The sequence below is a fragment of the Vicia villosa genome, linkage group LG3 (genome assembly GCF_029867415.1).
Source record: "Vicia villosa cultivar HV-30 ecotype Madison, WI linkage group LG3, Vvil1.0, whole genome shotgun sequence".
Lineage (NCBI taxonomy): Eukaryota > Viridiplantae > Streptophyta > Magnoliopsida > Fabales > Fabaceae > Vicia > Vicia villosa.
This window is the reverse complement of record NC_081182.1, coordinates 2,581,073-2,597,932: the sequence shown is the minus strand read 5'-3', so window position 1 is coordinate 2,597,932 and position 16,860 is coordinate 2,581,073. Positions and strand designations below refer to the sequence as shown.

The 16,860-nt window shown below is 33.7% G+C and overlaps 3 protein-coding genes across 6 annotated transcripts; all 3 read left to right on the top strand.

Moving 5' to 3' along the window:
* The first annotated feature begins 1,006 nt into the window (after nt 1-1,006).
* LOC131660051 (alpha-glucosidase-like) lies at nt 1,007-4,818 on the top strand. 2 transcript variants are annotated; one of them, XM_058929173.1, is made up of 6 exons: nt 1,007-1,266; nt 1,395-2,098; nt 2,172-2,402; nt 2,483-3,129; nt 3,213-3,995; nt 4,654-4,818. In XM_058929173.1, the coding sequence occupies exons 1-6, from the start codon at nt 1,037-1,039 to the stop codon at nt 4,660-4,662; spliced, it is 2,604 nt and encodes an 867-aa protein (XP_058785156.1). In that variant the 5' UTR covers nt 1,007-1,036; the 3' UTR covers nt 4,663-4,818. The 2 variants fall into 2 exon arrangements, with proteins under 2 accessions (XP_058785156.1, XP_058785155.1); XM_058929172.1 differs by lacking the exon at nt 4,654-4,818 and having other exon boundaries at nt 3,213-4,170.
* Nucleotides 4,652-7,738, top strand: LOC131660052 (transcription initiation factor TFIID subunit 4b-like). Of its 3 annotated transcripts, none has more exons than XM_058929176.1 (8): nt 4,652-4,729; nt 4,843-4,929; nt 5,688-5,888; nt 6,526-6,641; nt 6,744-6,831; nt 6,920-7,055; nt 7,147-7,202; nt 7,281-7,356. In XM_058929176.1, the coding sequence occupies exons 2-8, from the start codon at nt 4,894-4,896 to the stop codon at nt 7,314-7,316; spliced, it is 669 nt and encodes a 222-aa protein (XP_058785159.1). In that variant the 5' UTR covers nt 4,652-4,729; nt 4,843-4,893; the 3' UTR covers nt 7,317-7,356. The 3 variants fall into 3 exon arrangements, with proteins under 3 accessions (XP_058785159.1, XP_058785158.1, XP_058785157.1); XM_058929175.1 differs by having other exon boundaries at nt 5,685-5,888; XM_058929174.1 differs by adding an exon at nt 7,604-7,738 and having other exon boundaries at nt 4,680-4,729; nt 4,843-5,888; nt 7,281-7,338.
* On the top strand, nt 7,628-11,421 carry LOC131660053 (uncharacterized). The gene is made up of 4 exons (XM_058929177.1): nt 7,628-7,856; nt 8,643-8,691; nt 8,785-8,814; nt 8,941-11,421. Exons 1-4 carry the CDS (start codon nt 7,628-7,630, stop codon nt 8,996-8,998), a joined length of 366 nt encoding a protein of 121 aa, XP_058785160.1. The 3' UTR covers nt 8,999-11,421.
* The last annotated feature ends 5,439 nt before the right edge of the window (nt 11,422-16,860 follow it).

Sequence of the window (16,860 nt, the reverse complement as noted above, 5' to 3'; positions counted from 1 at the left end):
AGTGTTTATTTCCTAATTATTTTTACAAATATTTACATATGATGTGTAAAAAATATGTATATTGTGAATGTATAATTAATAATTTTTATAAAAAGAATCATACTTTTAAGCGGAAATATGTTCTATATATTATAAATTATTATTTTTCTGAAAATTTTAAAATATTATTGTTAATCTTATAGTATAATGGTTTAACTGTGATGATATTTTATGTATAATTTTAGATCGAATTTAAGTAGCCATATTTTCTTATCTTGGTAATTATAGTATAAAAAATTTTGCCCCCACTATTAAATATTTCTGGATCTGCCATTGAATTCCCACATTTAATATTTTTTAAAATTAATTCTTTTATATTTAGTTATTCATATTAACTATTGATATATTTTCATTGTTATAAATAAAATATAAAATAACAATTTAGATGTGGAGCAGTAGTTTATACAGTAAAAATTACATTAAAAAAAAAAGTTAAAAGTTAAAATTATTTTAAAATAATTTTTTGATAATGTAATAATTATAATAGAAATATAGAATTGAATGTAACAAATAAATAAATATTTTTAAAAAATGATATTAAGTTTTTATTTGCCAATATACTATATAGTATACAGTATACGGTACGTAATTAAATTATATGCTATAGTAATATAAAGTTTTATTATTAAAAAAATAACAATTACTTAAAAAAAAATCTATTTTGTATGCCAAAGTAAAAGTGAACGTTAAACTTCAATTATTTTATGGAGCCAATTTGTTCAATAGTGTATTGGAAACACAATCGGTAAGATATTTTCTAAATTCATGCATTTACTATTCGCTTGCAATTACTACTAGTTGTTATCTCCTCACGCTCATCTAATAAAATGCTCAAATTAAGAAAGAAAAGTATCATACAGTTGTATCCAATTAAAATATAAATTAACCTTGATTATTTAATAAATCTCACCATGGTAAATTTGTTTTCACTATATATAGAGGAGCTATCATGCATATTTCTCATCAACCTTAAAAATTCTCATAAACTCATATCAAAATGGTTACAAATTCTAGAATTCAAACTACTCCACTACCAAGTTTAATCTTGTGTTTCATTATTTCCATAATCATATTTGAAACTGTGGCAGATTCACAAGTTGGTTATGGCTACACAATCACAAGTGTAACAAATAACCCCACATCAAACTCTTTGATTGCTAACCTTAAACTCATCAAATCCTCTTCTGTTTATGGAATTGACATTCCATTCCTCAACCTCACTGCTAGGTGATTATGTTTAGTGTTATTTTCTTGTTTTAACAAATATAATCATAGTTTAATGTTATTTTCTTGTCTCAACAAACATATTTATATAATTGTATTATTAACTTTTCTTTTTTAATTATGAATTGCAGTTTTGAGACCAAAGATAGACTAAGAGTAAGGATCACTGATTCAAATAATCAAAGATGGGAAATTCCACAACAAGTGATTTCTAGAGACTCACCATCTCTATCTCACTCTTTTATCTTCCAAAATCCTAAAAACTCAAAACACATACTCATACATCCAGATTCAGACCTTGTCTTCACACTCCACAAAATAACCCCGTTTGGTTTCACCATCTCACGCAAATCCAACAAAGATATAATCTTTAATACTTTACCACAAAAGCCTTTAAACCCCGAAACGTTTCTAGTATTCAAAGATCAATACTTGCAAGTTTCTTCCTCTCTACCATCAAAAAGAGCTTCTCTGTATGGTTTCGGAGAGCACACAAAGAGTTCCTTCAAGTTACAACCAAACCAAACATTCACTCTTTGGAACGAAGATATTGCTAGTTTGAATACTGATGTGAACCTTTATGGCTCTCACCCTTTTTACTTAGATGTGAGAAAGGGTTCATCTGATGGAAGAGTGAAAAGTGGAACCACACATGGAGTTTTGCTGCTTAACAGTAATGGAATGGATGTTGTTTATAGCGGTGATCGTGTTACTTATAAGGTTATTGGTGGTGTTTTTGATTTCTATTTCTTTGCTGGCTCTTCTCCTGAATCGGTTTTGGATCAGTACACTCAACTCATTGGTAGACCTGCTCCTGTGCCTTATTGGTCTTTTGGTAAGTTCAACACCCTTTTTTGTCCTTCTATTCATGCTCGAATTCTTTTGCTAATCTTTAACTCGTTGTGAAGGTTTTCATCAATGTCGATGGGGCTACAAGAATGTAAGTGATCTGCAAGGTGTGGTAACCAACTATGCGAAAGCTGGGATACCTCTTGAAGTTATGTGGACAGATATCGATTACATGGATGCATTTAAAGATTTCACACTTGATCCTGTTAATTTTCCGGTAGAAAAGATGAGAAATTTTGTGGATACACTTCACAAAAATGGTCAGAAATATGTACCTATCTTGGATCCAGGTACCTAATTCTTCCAAGACCATAGAGTATTTTTGGCATTTATACATATTTCATTGATTTGAGGCAAATTTTGCACACAGGTATCAATGTGAATAACACATATGCAACCTATGTTAGAGGTTTACAAGCTGATATTTACATAAAGAGAAATGGAATCAACTATCAAGGAGAAGTTTGGCCTGGACCAGTTTACTACCCTGATTTTCTTAACCCTCATAGTCAAGAATTTTGGGGTGATGAAATCAAATTGTTTAGGGAACTTCTTCCTTTTGATGGTCTTTGGCTTGACATGAATGAGTTTTCAAATTTCAAAAAATCTGATGCCACTTCACATTCTAATCTTGACAACCCTCCCTACAAAATTAACAGTAATGGAGTTCGACGGCCGATTAACTTCAAAACGGTTCCAGCAACATCCTTACATTATGGTAATATCACTGAGTATGATTCACATAATTTGAATGGATTACTTGAATCTAAAGCAACTAACAAGGCTTTGGTGAGTATAACCGGTAAAAGGCCATTCATTTTGAGTAGATCAACTTTCGTAAGCTCCGGAAAGTATGCGGCTCATTGGACAGGAGATAATGCTGCTACATGGAATGATTTAGCATACTCAATTCCATCAATATTGAACTCTGGAATCTTTGGAATGCCAATGGTTGGCGCAGATATATGCGGCTTCAGAGATAACACTACTGAAGAGCTCTGTCGTCGCTGGATCCAGGTAACTAACATTAATTCCTCCTCAAAATTGTATTATGATTTATGCATATCTAATACGTACTGTTTATTTTCTTTAATGTATAGTTAGGAGCCTTTTACCCGTTTGCAAGAGATCATTCAGATAACAAGACCATCAGTCAGGAGCTTTACATTTGGGATTCAGTTGCAGCATCAGCTCGAAAAGTGCTTGGCCTTCGTTATCGCCTTCTTCCTTATTTCTACACACTAATGTATGAATCAAACACAAATGGGACACCTATGGCGAGGCCGCTATTCTTTTCATTCCCCGAGGATAGTGCAACATATGAAATAAACTCACAGTTTCTACTAGGCAAAGGAGTTCTAGTCTCACCTGTGCTACAATCCAGTGCAGTGACCGTTGATGCATACTTTCCTAAAGGAAATTGGTTTGATCTTTTTAATTTCTCAAACTCGGTGAATGCGGAATCGGGTAAACATGTCACACTTGATGCACCATCTGATCACATAAATGTGCATGTTGGAGAAGGTAACATTTTGGCCTTACAAGGTGAAGCAATGACAACGAAAGTGGCTCGGAACACTGCATTTGAACTTGTGATTGTTTTGAATGGAAATGGAAATAGTTATGGACATGTTTATTTGGATGATGGTGAAGCTGTTGATATACAAGAGAAAGAGCAGTGGACACTTGTGAGATTTTATGGTGCATTGCATAACAATAGTGTTTCTGTTAGATCAAATGTTACAAATGGAAAATTTGCATTGGACCAAAAATGGATCATTGAAAAGGTTACTTTCTTGGGGATACCAAAGAATGAGAGGTCATTTGAGTTTGTTACTGTGGAGGTTTCAGATTTGAAACAGCTTATTGGTGAAGAATTTAAGGTGGAGACAAAAATATGATAGAATGGAACTTTGAAGATGCAATCTATGCTTAGTTTTACTTCTTTGAAGAGTTCTTGTTCTAAATATTATCTATAAGAATAAGTTAGTATCTGAGTGCTTAGTTATAAAACTCCTTTAAATATTTTAAAATAAAAATATTTGTAATATTTTAGTATGAGACTGCTATAAACAACATATTTTAGTATGAGACTTCTAATTTCTATAGTATCTGAGCTGAAATTGAATGTTGTTGAACCTTGAAACTGAATGTTGTTGAATGCGGTGATTTTTCTAATTTCTATAGTATCTGAACTGAGAGGTGAGAGTATCTTGGCCTTCCTATGTTCGTTTTGTTTCAATTGTTTTCCAGACTGTGACGCTGTATCACTAACTCTTTGTTTTTCCAATAGATCCTTCTATTCATTTGTTATTAGCTTCCTTTAAATGAATTGGTTGGCTTATAAATTGTATTACTTGAAAAGTTGAAAAGTAAAGATGAAGTGTAGGAAAGTTTATATTATTTTTAAGAGCAAAGCTGGTTAAAAAGAAGGAAATGAAGTTTTTTGTATGCAACATGATTATCATATTTGATTTTCAAATTATAGTTTTTTTTACTGCCCTCCCGAACTTTTTAGTGATGCTCTACCACTGGTTGCAGTTGGTTTAAAAGAGCAACGAATAAACAACGTGCTGCTATGGACCCATCTATAGTCAAGTTTCTTGAAGATGATGAGGTTTTCTTCTCTCTACTGTTTACTTTCCAAAAAACACCTGCTGATCATTAATTGGGGCTTCACTTGTACCGTCATTGTGTTTTGATATCCACATGATCAAACTATGCATTCAGGAGCAGATGTTGAAGTGTTTCAAGCTGCATTAAATAGAGACATAGGCGGAGATGCTTCTAATTCTTAGCTTTCTGATTCAGATCCAGGTATCCTTCAATTTACACTATATCTAAGCTCTGCATACCATATTTGTAAATTGGCATAAATTCCTATGCATCAGTGAACTCCACTCCCTTTGCCTTTTTGTATTAAGATTGGTAGAAATACATCCTATGTCATTTTAAAGGACAAACGAGACAATAAGCAGACAAAATGAAAACTAGTATATCATTATGAATTTCAAAATAATGCATGATATAAATTAGCAAACAACATAGTGTGAAGAGTAAACCGACCTATTCAACTATGGACGTTGGTGCTAAAAAATCTCAGGAACATGATGTTTGAGTAGTGCAACCAAATCAATTACCATCATCAGGTTCTAATTCTTTCAGTCAAGAAACTGAAAGATCCTCAGTTCACATGCATGGCCTTAATAAGCAGCAACAACAACATATACATTTCCCATCGTCATATGGAAGCAGTGGTGGTAACTACTAACTATAACCATTTTTCCGGGACAACTACTAGTTCATCATCTCTCAGACCCCAACCTCATCCTCATGATTCACACATAAGGCAAATTGCACATCAGAATATTGGTTTAAATCACTTGGGTGTAGAACGACAAAGTTCTTTCACTGATCCTAAGAGAATGCCAGGTGGATCTGTGTCGACTGGTGTAAACAATACAGCACCACATCAAACTTCAACTTCTTGGCAACCTTCAGCAGAACAAAATTCTGGCTTGTTTTCATCTGTTTCATATGTAAAAAAGGAACCTAACGACCTTTCTTTTCAGCAGCAACATAGGAATCATTTATCTAAATTGCATGGGTTGCCTTCTGTTAATTCTGGTCAAACTAAACGGGGCAGTGGTGTCAATCAAGGCACTGTGAAGGATGAGTTTTCAAGAGGTTCTTTAGCACTCACTGGCATGCCACACCCAACATCTGCTAGCTTGCCCACATCAAGCCCTGCATCTCAACTAGATCCAACTGTCTCTGTAAGTTGCAAATTAACATGCATGTGTTTGTCAAAAAGTTGCCATACCTATAGTTTTAGGGATCAAATAGTATCCAAAAGTTATTTTTTGTTTTCTTCAAATTTCTATAACCTTCCTATGCTCACTGGTTTTTATCCGGGAAATACTATTAATCTGCTTGAATTGATCTAAATATTTATAAATTTGATCTCCGTATTGTTAAAATTCTGCGAAATATTACGACTTCTTTGAGAGATCGGGAATCTTTGCTATACTCACTTTCTCCTTTTCTTGGATGTTTTCTTTTTTGTTCTTCCAGTTTCAATATCTTTCATAAACAAGTCTGTTTTTTAGCCAATAATCAAGAGTGAATTTATGGTTCTATCTTACCATATTAAAATAATTAGGGTTGATAGGATTTGTAGCTTCTATCGGCATTCTCTTTTTTCATGTGGGGTTGTAACAATGGTTCATGGTTTGAATTCGGGGCTTGTGTTTAGGTGCTATTCACTCTGTTTTTAATATCAAAATCTTCCTTTACAAGTTTTTCTGGAATACCAAGGCATCATTCTGTTTGCAAGGGCATGTTCCATCCATGTTTTTGGATGATATCTTAATACTTGCTGATACCTGATTTCTTTTCCTCTTTTTGCATCAGTTAAGCTCTCAGATCCCAGCTAGCACTTCTGGTATGGGGTCAAAGACACCTCTAAAAAGACCTCTTGGCCAGAAGAAACCACTTGAAACACTTGGTTCTTCACCTCCTCCTCCAAGGTGAGTTGCAGTATTCCGCTGGTTCATGATTTTTTTTCTTGGGTTGGTTATTGCATTTTCTTATTGATTTTATTATATGCATACCTGCTTGTTATCCTACAGTAAGAAACAAAAGGTGTCTGGGTCATCTCTGGAACAAAGCATTGAACAGCTTAATGATGTTAAAGCTGTTACTGGTGTTGATCTTAGGGTATGATGCTTTGTCATATTGAAGAAAACCATAGTCAGGGATGTATACTTTTCTGTTTTAACAATTTCAAGCTATTTTTATTATGTAGGAGGAGGAAGAACAGTTATTTTCTGGGTCCAAAGAGGACAGTCGAGTTTCAGAAGCATCTCGAAGAGTTGTGCAAGAAGAGGAAGAAAGTCTGATTTTGCTGAAAGCTCCATTGCAGAGAAAATTGATTGAAATTAGTCAGTCATATTTATGCCATTTCTGTCCATCTGATGTTCTTTCCTTTTCTCAAACTTATCTTATAGCTGTTCTATTCTGTCACCTTGGCAGTGACTGAGTGTGGCTTGAAAGGCATGGGTAATGATGTGGAAAAATGCTTGTCACTGGTGAGATTAAATGTATTTTTTCATTATTTATTACAAGTAGGATTCCATGTAATCTTACGCCTGAAAATAAATGGTCAGTGTGTGGAAGAGCGAATGCGCGGGAGTAATAAGTAACATAGTCAGAATGTCAAAACAGGTCAGTTATTTTCTATAACTGCTTGCACGAGTAGCCATTTTGTCAATCTGTAAGTTTTCTCGAGCATGCATATGTTTTATATTGTTGCATCTTAGATTCAAACCTATATGCTTATTATTTAAAGTATAGGTAGAAGGTGGTTCCGGAGTTGACGGTGACAAGGACAAGGATGATGGTCGCAATAAAGCAACTGTATCAATTTAGATGATGTAACTCACCATTATCTATGTGAGAAGTCTTATTTTTTATTGATAATATCTTGTAGGTGAACAAGGAAGTAGATGACAAAATGAGGACAAATGTTGCAGCCCGAGCTGCTGTTGGGGGAGATGACATGCTGTCGAAGTGGCAACTTATGGCTGAGCAAGCCAGGCAGAAACGTGAAGGGGGAACTGACTCTGCATCTGGTTCTCAGCCAACCAAAGATGTCAGTCGCAAATCTCCTCCATCATCAGGAAGGAGCACAAAAGACAATCAAGAAAGGGAGAGAAAAGGTCCAAATTCTCTTGGGAGTTCAGGTGGGTTTCTTTTTTGTTGTTTTCTACCACTTCAGTTCTTGATAAATTCAATGGAGTTTCTATATTTACCGTTGTGTGTTTGCACGGGTCACATTGATTTTTATGCATATCTTAAAACAACTGATATATATTTACTCAAAATAAACCATAATTATACATATATTGCCTAATATTCGAATTTAGGAGGCAGAATGAAAACTTTGCAGAGATCCAACTTCCTAGCAGAAAAGCATTAGAGCAAATCAAAGTCTGAATGAGAATAGGAGAGGATGAACGTACTCATCCAAAATCAATCAGTTTATGTACTGCACTAACTTATAAGTTATTATTGCAATACCAATGTCAACGCAGTTGTCAAACAGTATAAAAATTGATTTTTAACAAAATTTGTTCTGGTATTAATGCATACATTACATGGCTGCCTCAGAAATTTATATAAACAACTTTAAATCTGAAGTCCAAATCTTAAGAGAGTATGTGGTACTACTCCTGATAATTAGTTAGCAATGTCAACATTGTCTAAGTTGAGGACCAAAATATCTGAGTTGATAAACCAGTTTTTGCTTTATATCATTAAAGTTTAAGTAATACATGTATTATTATGTCGGTACTTGAACTAATACTTGAATTGTGCTGTTTTGTGATGAATTCAAAGCCAATATCAATAATGAATTCTGTTTGTAGTTATCTACAATATCAACATGTGTATAGGTAATAACATTAGAAAAGTGTTATAGTAGCTTACAATATCATTATCATAGTTATGCATTTTTTTCTCATTTTCAGAGTGGACAAAAATATTGCAATGCTTGTTGTTTCTCAAGGATGGGCAAAGGTGTGTGATTTATGTCACCATGTGCATGTGTTACGTTTGGATTATCTTTTCCATGTCTGAATTGGATTGATAGTTTTGGGATTGTTCCTGTAGGTTAGACAGTAGAGGCAGCAGAAAGGAGAAGTGAGTCCATTCCCTGCAGATTTGCTAATTTGTTATATATTTGTTCACTCGATCTATTTTCATTTTATCTATGATTCAATCCTTCCTGAAAAATTATTTATGGTTCATCTTTGTTTTTATTAATAGGAATGGAAAATTATTCAACAAGCTATCTTTGATGAGATATAGGTTTGATTTATCATGATTAGTAGAATTTTGCCTTAATTATTTTGATTTCTAGTCGGACCATGCATTTCAAAAGCTATTTTCAGATGAGCTTTTCCAGTTTGGTTAGAGCAATAATTTGGGTATGGAGTTATGGATTCTTGAGAAGGAGACAGGAGCCGGTCCATCCACTTAATGGTTCAGTTTTACTTATTCCTTTCATCTTACAACATTCACTCAGGTTACTAATACTCAAATTCTTTGATTCTGCTTTCAATATTGATTGTTTCATATAGCTTTATTTCCTGCTGCAAAATTAGAAACAATGTCTTTTATTTCCTGATATAGCAACATTGAGTTTTCACTTATTATCATGACCCATATTGCAGTACATCATAAATAATGTCTTTTAGATCAGGTACAATGTATTTTAGCTTCATAAAATATATTGAGGATTCTTTCAAGTTTATGGCTTTAGCAAGTTTATTTTAACAGTCTCACTAACCAGAGGTATTAATCTCATCCTACAACATTGTTCTATCGAATCTCCCTCAATTGTTTCATTCCAACTGCTCCCATCAGAAATGCTATTAGTGACTACAAGATATAGAAAGTCTAAATAGCATATACTTTTGAGTTAATATGATTTACTCTTGCAGTAGACACACCATTTAATAGGAAAAGAACTTTAGAACTCATGTTATTTATTTACTCTGATAGTAGTGTAATTGTAAGTGATGATAAAACTATGCTACTGTTTTTTCAATCTTTAAGAACTTAGTCTCTTTCCAATCTTTAACAACTTGGTCTTTTGACAATTTTTGAGAGGGCTTTAATCCTTTCTATATACATATTATGGTGTTAGCCTTAAATCATTTTTTTTTTCTGAATGAATCCATTTGAATCACTTAGGTGTGGCTGGGATGATACATACATTAAAATTGAGTACTTTTTTTTTATCAAAAGTCCTTTATGTTATCTAAAGTCATATATATACTTTTCCTGTTATTAGACCAATAGCTCACCTACTGGTTTGACAATTATATTATCAAAAGTCCTTTCACTTTATTTTAAATTTAAAAATTATTTTTCATGTCAAATTAGACTTTTATCTTTAAAAGTTTGTATCCTCTTGAACTCACCTTATTTCTTAGTCTATTTTTGTTATAAATTGGTGCGCATGATTAGTGAATGATATACTACATACATAAATAAATATTGGTTTATTTGTATTTACACCACTTATATAACACGTTGATCCTGGATACATCTTTTCTTTGTCAATTAATTTAAAATGTTTAACCAAATTGTTTTGGACATATATCTTATATTTTAAAATTTACTAATGAATAGTATGTTAGTTTCATGTTAAAACCTTATTAGAAAAAATTCATCGGGAAAAAAATCTAGTGAAAGAAAAAGAGTACAATATTCTTTTAGAATAAATGTATTCCCCCCTCAGCTGAGCGATCATTTCTTCGACGATGAAGACCAATCTTTTGTACTAGTTGATTAAAAGTTCTACTTGGGAGTGACTTTGTGAAAAGGTCTGCAAGATTATCACATGAACGAATTTGTTGGATGTTTATATCACCATTCTTCAGAAGATCATGAGCGAAGAAGAACTTTGGAGATATGTGTTTTGTTCGGTCTTCTTTAATGTAACAATCTTTCAATTGAGTGATGCATGCAATACTATCTTCATATATGGTTGTTGTATTTATTTTTCCATAAGACAAACCACAAGTATTTTGTATATGTTGGATTAACAATCTTAACCAAACACACTCTCGACTTGCCTCATGTAGTGCTAAAAGTTCAGCATGATTAGATGAAGTTGCTGCTATTGTTTGTTTCACCGATCTCCATGAAATAGCTATACCTCCACATGTAAACAAATAACCTGTTTGTGATCTACCATTGTGAGGATCTGACAAGTAACCTGCATCTACATAACCTGTTAATTCGAGTTTTGATACTTTGGTATAAAACAGACCCATGTATATTGTACCTCTAAGATAACGAAGTATATGTTTGATTTCATTCCAATGCATTCGTGTGGGTGAAGAATTGTATCTTCCTAATAGATTAACTGCAAATGATATATCAGAGCATGTATAATTAGCAAGGTACATCAGTGCTCCAACCGCACTGAGATATCATACTTCAGGACCAAGCAATTCTTCATTCTTTTCTCGAGGCCTAAAAGGATCTTTCTCTACATCTAATGATCTAACAACCATTGGAGTAGACAACGAGTGACATTTGTTCATATAGAAGCGTTTTAACACTTTTTCTATATAGCATTCTTGATGTACAAATATTCCTTTGTCCAAATGCTCAATTTGTAAACCTAGACATAATTTTGTCTTTCATAGGTCTTCCATCTCAAACTCTTTCTTTAAACAATTCACAGCTTTTGGAAGCTCTTCAGGAGTTCCAATAATATTTATGTCATCAACATAGACAGTTATTATTGCAAATTCTTTTCTTGATCTTTTTATAAAAATACAAGGACAAATGGAGTTATTTGTATATCCCTCTCTAAGCAAATATTCACTAAGGCGGTTATACCACATACGTCCAGATTGTTTCAGTCCATAGAGAGATTTGTTTAATTTTATGGAGTAGCTTTCTTGAGATTCGGAATTATGTGCATTTGTTATATTGAACCCTTCAAGGAGTTTAATGTAAATTTCACTATCAAGTGAACCATACAGATAAGCTGTTACAACATCCATCATGTACAAATTAAACCCTTCATGTGCTACAAGGCTTATTAAACATCGAAAGGTGCTTCCATCCATTACATGTGAGTATGTCTCATTAAAATCAATTCAAGGTCTTTGCAAAAATCTTTGAGAAACAATTCGAGCTTTGTATCTCACAATTTCATTATTTTCATTTCGCTTTCGCACGAAAACCCATTTGTATCCAACTGGCTTAACACCTTGAGGTGTTCGGACTACAGGTCCAAAAACTTTTCTTTTGTAGAGTGAGTTTAATTCTGCTTCAATTGCATCTTTTCATTTTGGCCAATCCTCGCTGAAATTCTGGTATCAGATATGTGATATCGAAGGAAATGTCACGACACAAATATCTGAGAACTAACCAATATGGAATAAGGTGAGAAAAAGTAAGGCAAAATAAAAGAGACACAAGCAAGTGTTAACCCAGTTCGGTGTACAACACCACCTACTCTGGAGGCTACCAAGTCAGGGATAAGTCCACTAAATAGAATCAATTCATACACCTTTAACAAACAAACAATTTACGATCTACTCACTTAATCACTACCCTTGCTATACTTCTACCTAAGACTCACCTAGGTATGAGGCCCTCCTCAAATCCCTTTAATTACATACAGTGAAATACGATAGAATTAATCAATGGTAGAAGACAATCTTCAAAGACACACAATCATCCTCTACTTAAAAGCATATGGATGATTAACAAATTACGACTCAACTAAAAACACTCCAACTCTAATATCAAAGCAATACAAGAGTGGATAAGTAACAAACACTACAACACGGAAGCCCAACGACAGCGCTTTTTTTGGGCTTTAAGAGCGCTTTAAAGCGCTGCCAAAGCCAGCGCTGGCGTAGGTTACGAAAGCGCTTTTAAAAGCGCTCTAGTAGCCCCCCTATAAGAGCGCTTTTTCTAGAAAAGCGCTCTGGTAGCCCCCCTATAAGAGTGTTTTTTCCAGAAAAGCGCTCTGGTAGACCCCCCTATAAGAACGCTTTTTCCAGAAAAAGTACTCTGGTAGACCCCCCTATAAGAGCGTTTTTCTGAAAAAAACGCTCTTGTAGCCCCCCTATAAGAGCGTTTTTCCAAAAGCGCTTTCCTAGGTTGCGTTTTTTTTTGTTTTTTTTTAATCTTAGGCAGCGCTTTTAGTAATAAAGCGCTTTAGTAGGTGGACCTTTAAGAGCGTTTTTTAAAAGCGCTGTCGTTGCTAAATGAGGTATTTTAAAGTGCAACCTGTAATTTCAGCCTCCCAGTTCGACCTGTAATATATTTTCAACCTGTAATATTTTCGACCTGTAATATATTTTTGACGATATATTTTCAACCATAGGTAGGACTATATATATACTAATATAATACCATTATAATTAATATCCAAAATTATATATATACATCATTATAATTCCTGTCAAACAAACTAAATCTGTAACATCAACAATATTATACTTCAAATATTGGCAACAGTATGAACAAAGTTAGTAACCATATATCCTAGAGTACTATAATTTGATACTTCAAATCGACACAAATCCTACATGAATAGCTGATGAATATAAAATTGACACAAATCCTCTTTGATTTCTTCCAACTTAAGTCTCGTGTAAGAAGCAGCACGAAATTCGTCAAAGTACTACAGAACAAAAACATAATATGAATGATTTAGTTAAATTTAATAAATTATAAGAAGTTATCTAATTAAGTTATAAATTCATACCGTGATTGAAATCTCTAATTGATTCATTTGAAGGATTTCTTTCATAAATCTCAAAACATAGTATCCACAATCTGAACTGTTTCGCTGTATCGGACACTACATAGAAAAACAAATAAGACTTTATAGTTGTACGTCTTGTTTTATCAAGTAGCATAAATATTAGGGTTAATGAATTTTTTGGTCCCTCTAAATATTGCAGATTTTGTTTTTAGTCCCTCCAAAATTTTCCTTTAAGAAATCGTCCCTTCAAAATTTTTCGTCTAAACTATTGGTCCCTAACGTCAAATTTGCTAGAGATTAGCTACGACTTTAGCCACCGATTAGCTACGAAATTTGACGTTAGGGACCAATAGTTCGGAAGAAAAATTTTGAAGGGACGATTTCTTGAAGAAAAATTTTGGAGGGACTAAAAACAAAATTTGAAATATTTAAAGGGACGAAAAAGTTCATTAACCTTAAATATTATAAGCAAAATTGTGAAAAATAATGTACCTGCACTTTGATCCAAGTAATGTTGTTTGATTTTGTTCGGGATACCTGTGCGTCTCGTTGACTTCGGAACACTTGTATTGATCTAACAAAAATATAAAAGCAATTATTTAGATCAATCTCACAAATAATTAAATATATAAATATACACGAATATTTAGAACGATCCCACTTAAAAATCAATCATTTCCTTCATAGCCGGATAATTGCTCCACTCACCATCTACCAAATTCAGAAAATATACCACCTCTCTTATAGGGTTGATAGCAAGCAACAACCAGTGTGCTCTATAAATTAAAACAATAGGTTATATGAAAATTTTGCTACACAAAAGAAACAAAGATTAGATGAATCAAGAATGAGAAATTAACCCTACTGGTCGGGTATTATACGCCCAAAGAATCAGACTTTCTGTATTGCCGGAGGACAGGAATCTATCGACTAAGCGCTGTCTAACTAATTCCGGTTCCGAAGCAATTGTCATTCCGCTGTGTAACTCGGTGCACTGAATTTTATTATTTATAAGCAACAATGTTGCGGTGAACATGAGTCGCCACCGACTTTTATTTTGTCCAATGTTAGGAAAGGTAAAAAGTACAGAAAAATACCTTTTGAAAAGAAAACGGGCTCGGGGGGTAATTTATGAAAAGGGAAGGTGTAAGCACCCTTTTCATCTGTAGTTATCTACGGGCTCTTAAATTGCTTAGCTCATGTTTGTTTGTTTTGAGTTGAAAAGAGGCATAAGGACTTTAGCGTAAATGCGTAGCCTTAGTTTTTCGAAAGAGTGTTGAAAAGATATTTTTGTTGAGCTAGCCAGATTAAGAGCACTACCCTAACTAATTGGTCTTTTTCTATACTTTTTACGGTTCCTAGGACTATCCATACTATATAGAAGTAGGTAGTCCTTGTTTATATTGGACGTGCGGGTCATTGAAGGGTCATCGAGGTCGTTGAAGGCAACAGGTAGAGGTACCTTTAGCAATGTTCGAAGGGACAATCATCTTTTTCGTAGGCAACCATTCTAGGGACTAGATCATGTCATCGTGGGCAACATCGTGGGTCATCGAGGGACTTATGATCTTTGCGATGATTTTTTTAGATGAGGGACTTTTGCTAATGGGTACTCTACATTTCGGGGGACACGACCTTATATCGAAGGAAACCAAGAGGGGCGTATCCTAGAGGTGAGTGCGTGCGAGTGTGTTAGATTCGAATATATTATCTTGGATTAAAGTTAACTACGATTTGTTTTTAGTCTTGCCATACACACCTAATTACTAACAGTTAATAATCATATGCGGAAAGTAAAAGCGGAAATAAAAACCTAACTATTACAGGGCTTCGGGGATGGGGGATACATAACCAAACGAATGAGGATAGGAAATTATTACAACAACCGAATGAAAATAAAACGATTAAGTGCAAAATTAAGTAACATGTAAATATCCACGAAAATAATCCGAAAGCCACAAGTGTAGTACCTCACAAAAACAAGAAAATGTTAGTACAGATATATACAATGATGCATGAATAAATGACAAAAAAAATACTAATAAATATTAATTAATTAACAAAACTGAGCATATTAAAATTAAAAAAAAAAAACTATATATTTTTTTGTATTTTTTAATATAGAGAGATAAAATCTAAATCACATGTTTTTTTTTGTTTTTTTTTTTAATGATAAAGACTTAAAACTAATTAATTAATTTAATTACAATTAAAATTAAATTCAATTAGGATAGTTTACAAAACTAAATTAAACAATTAAACTAATAAAAATTAGTGGGTTAAGGGTGCATTAGCTAGTGAGGGATGTACATATGGCCCATTTAGGCCAACAATTTGTATTAAGCCTTATTTTCTACACAGTCACAATTAATTAAGAAAAAGCTAAAAAAAACTAAACAATTAATATTTTTTTTTTTAAAAATGCTAAGAAAACTAAACCAGGGACACGTGAGAAGCTTAGCCACCTCCCATTTTAAACTCTTACCATTATTTGAATTGATTTCTTATGGTCAAAATTGAACAGCCAAGTCAAAATTAGAAAAAAAAGCAAATCTCTCTCTCATATTACTCTTCTTCTTTCTTTTTTATTAACTCTGTTTCTTTCAAACATGCAACCAAAGAAATACAATAGCAACCAAGACCTATGCATCATGATTTCAATATAACTTGAAAATAAAACAACATAAACATGAGAGAGATACCGATTCAGAGCTGTGGTTGGAGAGTGACTTTGGCTCACCGGGAACGGACAGTACCGCGACGGTTGTCGGTGGTTGTTGTCGTGTTTCGTGCGCCGGACGTCGTCGGAAGGGAGCAGGCCGTGTGGTGGTCGTCGGACGAAACCGGATCCGTGGCTGGATTTGCTTTTTATGCTCCATTTTTTCTCTTGTAATTCCATTTGATTTGTATCCTTGAGGAAGCTTTGTCGTCAACTTGAATTTCTATTTGAACGTGTTCATGGAGGGATTTCGGATGCGGTTTCCGTTTGCTTGTGCGATGCTTCGAGTGTTCACGGATCGGAAGCGATTTGAGGACGTAGAACTAAGTTAGAAGTGGGATTTGAACCCGAGACCTTGTACCTGTCAACCTTACTTGCTTACCAATTGTGCTATATTATTTATTCGAAATAAAAAGCCAATTGAAAGTTTATGAAGCATCGATCAGCATTTTTCTATTTATTAAAATATATCAATTTAAGAGTAAACTATTATATATTTAAAATAGACTTTAAATCGAATATTTATAAAATCAAAATGTCAATGTAAATGAACCCCAGATTTTATAAAAAAACCAATTTTTGAAATAGTTTTGAATTTTTGAAAAGTGTGGGCAAATTTTGGGGTATGACAGCTGCCCCTGTTCAATCTTCTTAAACCTGAGGATGTAGATTGGCTTGTTTGCCTATCGTAATCTGAAGGTGGAAGAGGATTGAACACTAG

What these genes read in the sequence shown, in the direction of transcription:
- LOC131660051 (XM_058929172.1), top strand. Translation starts at nt 1,037, where the DNA reads ATGGTTACAAATTCTAGAATTCAAACTACTCCACTACCAAGTTTAATC. An exon ending in TGTGCCTTATTGGTCTTTTG is followed by an intron (nt 2,099 to 2,171) that starts GTAAGTTCAACA and finishes CTCGTTGTGAAG; the next exon opens with GTTTTCATCAATGTCGATGG. An exon ending in TCTGTCGTCGCTGGATCCAG is followed by an intron (nt 3,130 to 3,212) that starts GTAACTAACATT and finishes TTTAATGTATAG; the next exon opens with TTAGGAGCCTTTTACCCGTT.
- LOC131660052 (XM_058929174.1), top strand. Translation starts at nt 5,310, where the DNA reads ATGGCCTTAATAAGCAGCAACAACAACATATACATTTCCCATCGTCAT. An exon ending in TTACTGGTGTTGATCTTAGG is followed by an intron (nt 6,832 to 6,919) that starts GTATGATGCTTT and finishes TTTATTATGTAG; the next exon opens with GAGGAGGAAGAACAGTTATT. An exon ending in TGGAAAAATGCTTGTCACTG is followed by an intron (nt 7,203 to 7,280) that starts GTGAGATTAAAT and finishes ATAAATGGTCAG; the next exon opens with TGTGTGGAAGAGCGAATGCG.
- LOC131660053 (XM_058929177.1), top strand. Translation starts at nt 7,628, where the DNA reads ATGAGGACAAATGTTGCAGCCCGAGCTGCTGTTGGGGGAGATGACATG. An exon ending in AAATTCTCTTGGGAGTTCAG is followed by an intron (nt 7,857 to 8,642) that starts GTGGGTTTCTTT and finishes TCTCATTTTCAG; the next exon opens with AGTGGACAAAAATATTGCAA. An exon ending in TTTCTCAAGGATGGGCAAAG is followed by an intron (nt 8,692 to 8,784) that starts GTGTGTGATTTA and finishes TTGTTCCTGTAG; the next exon opens with GTTAGACAGTAGAGGCAGCA.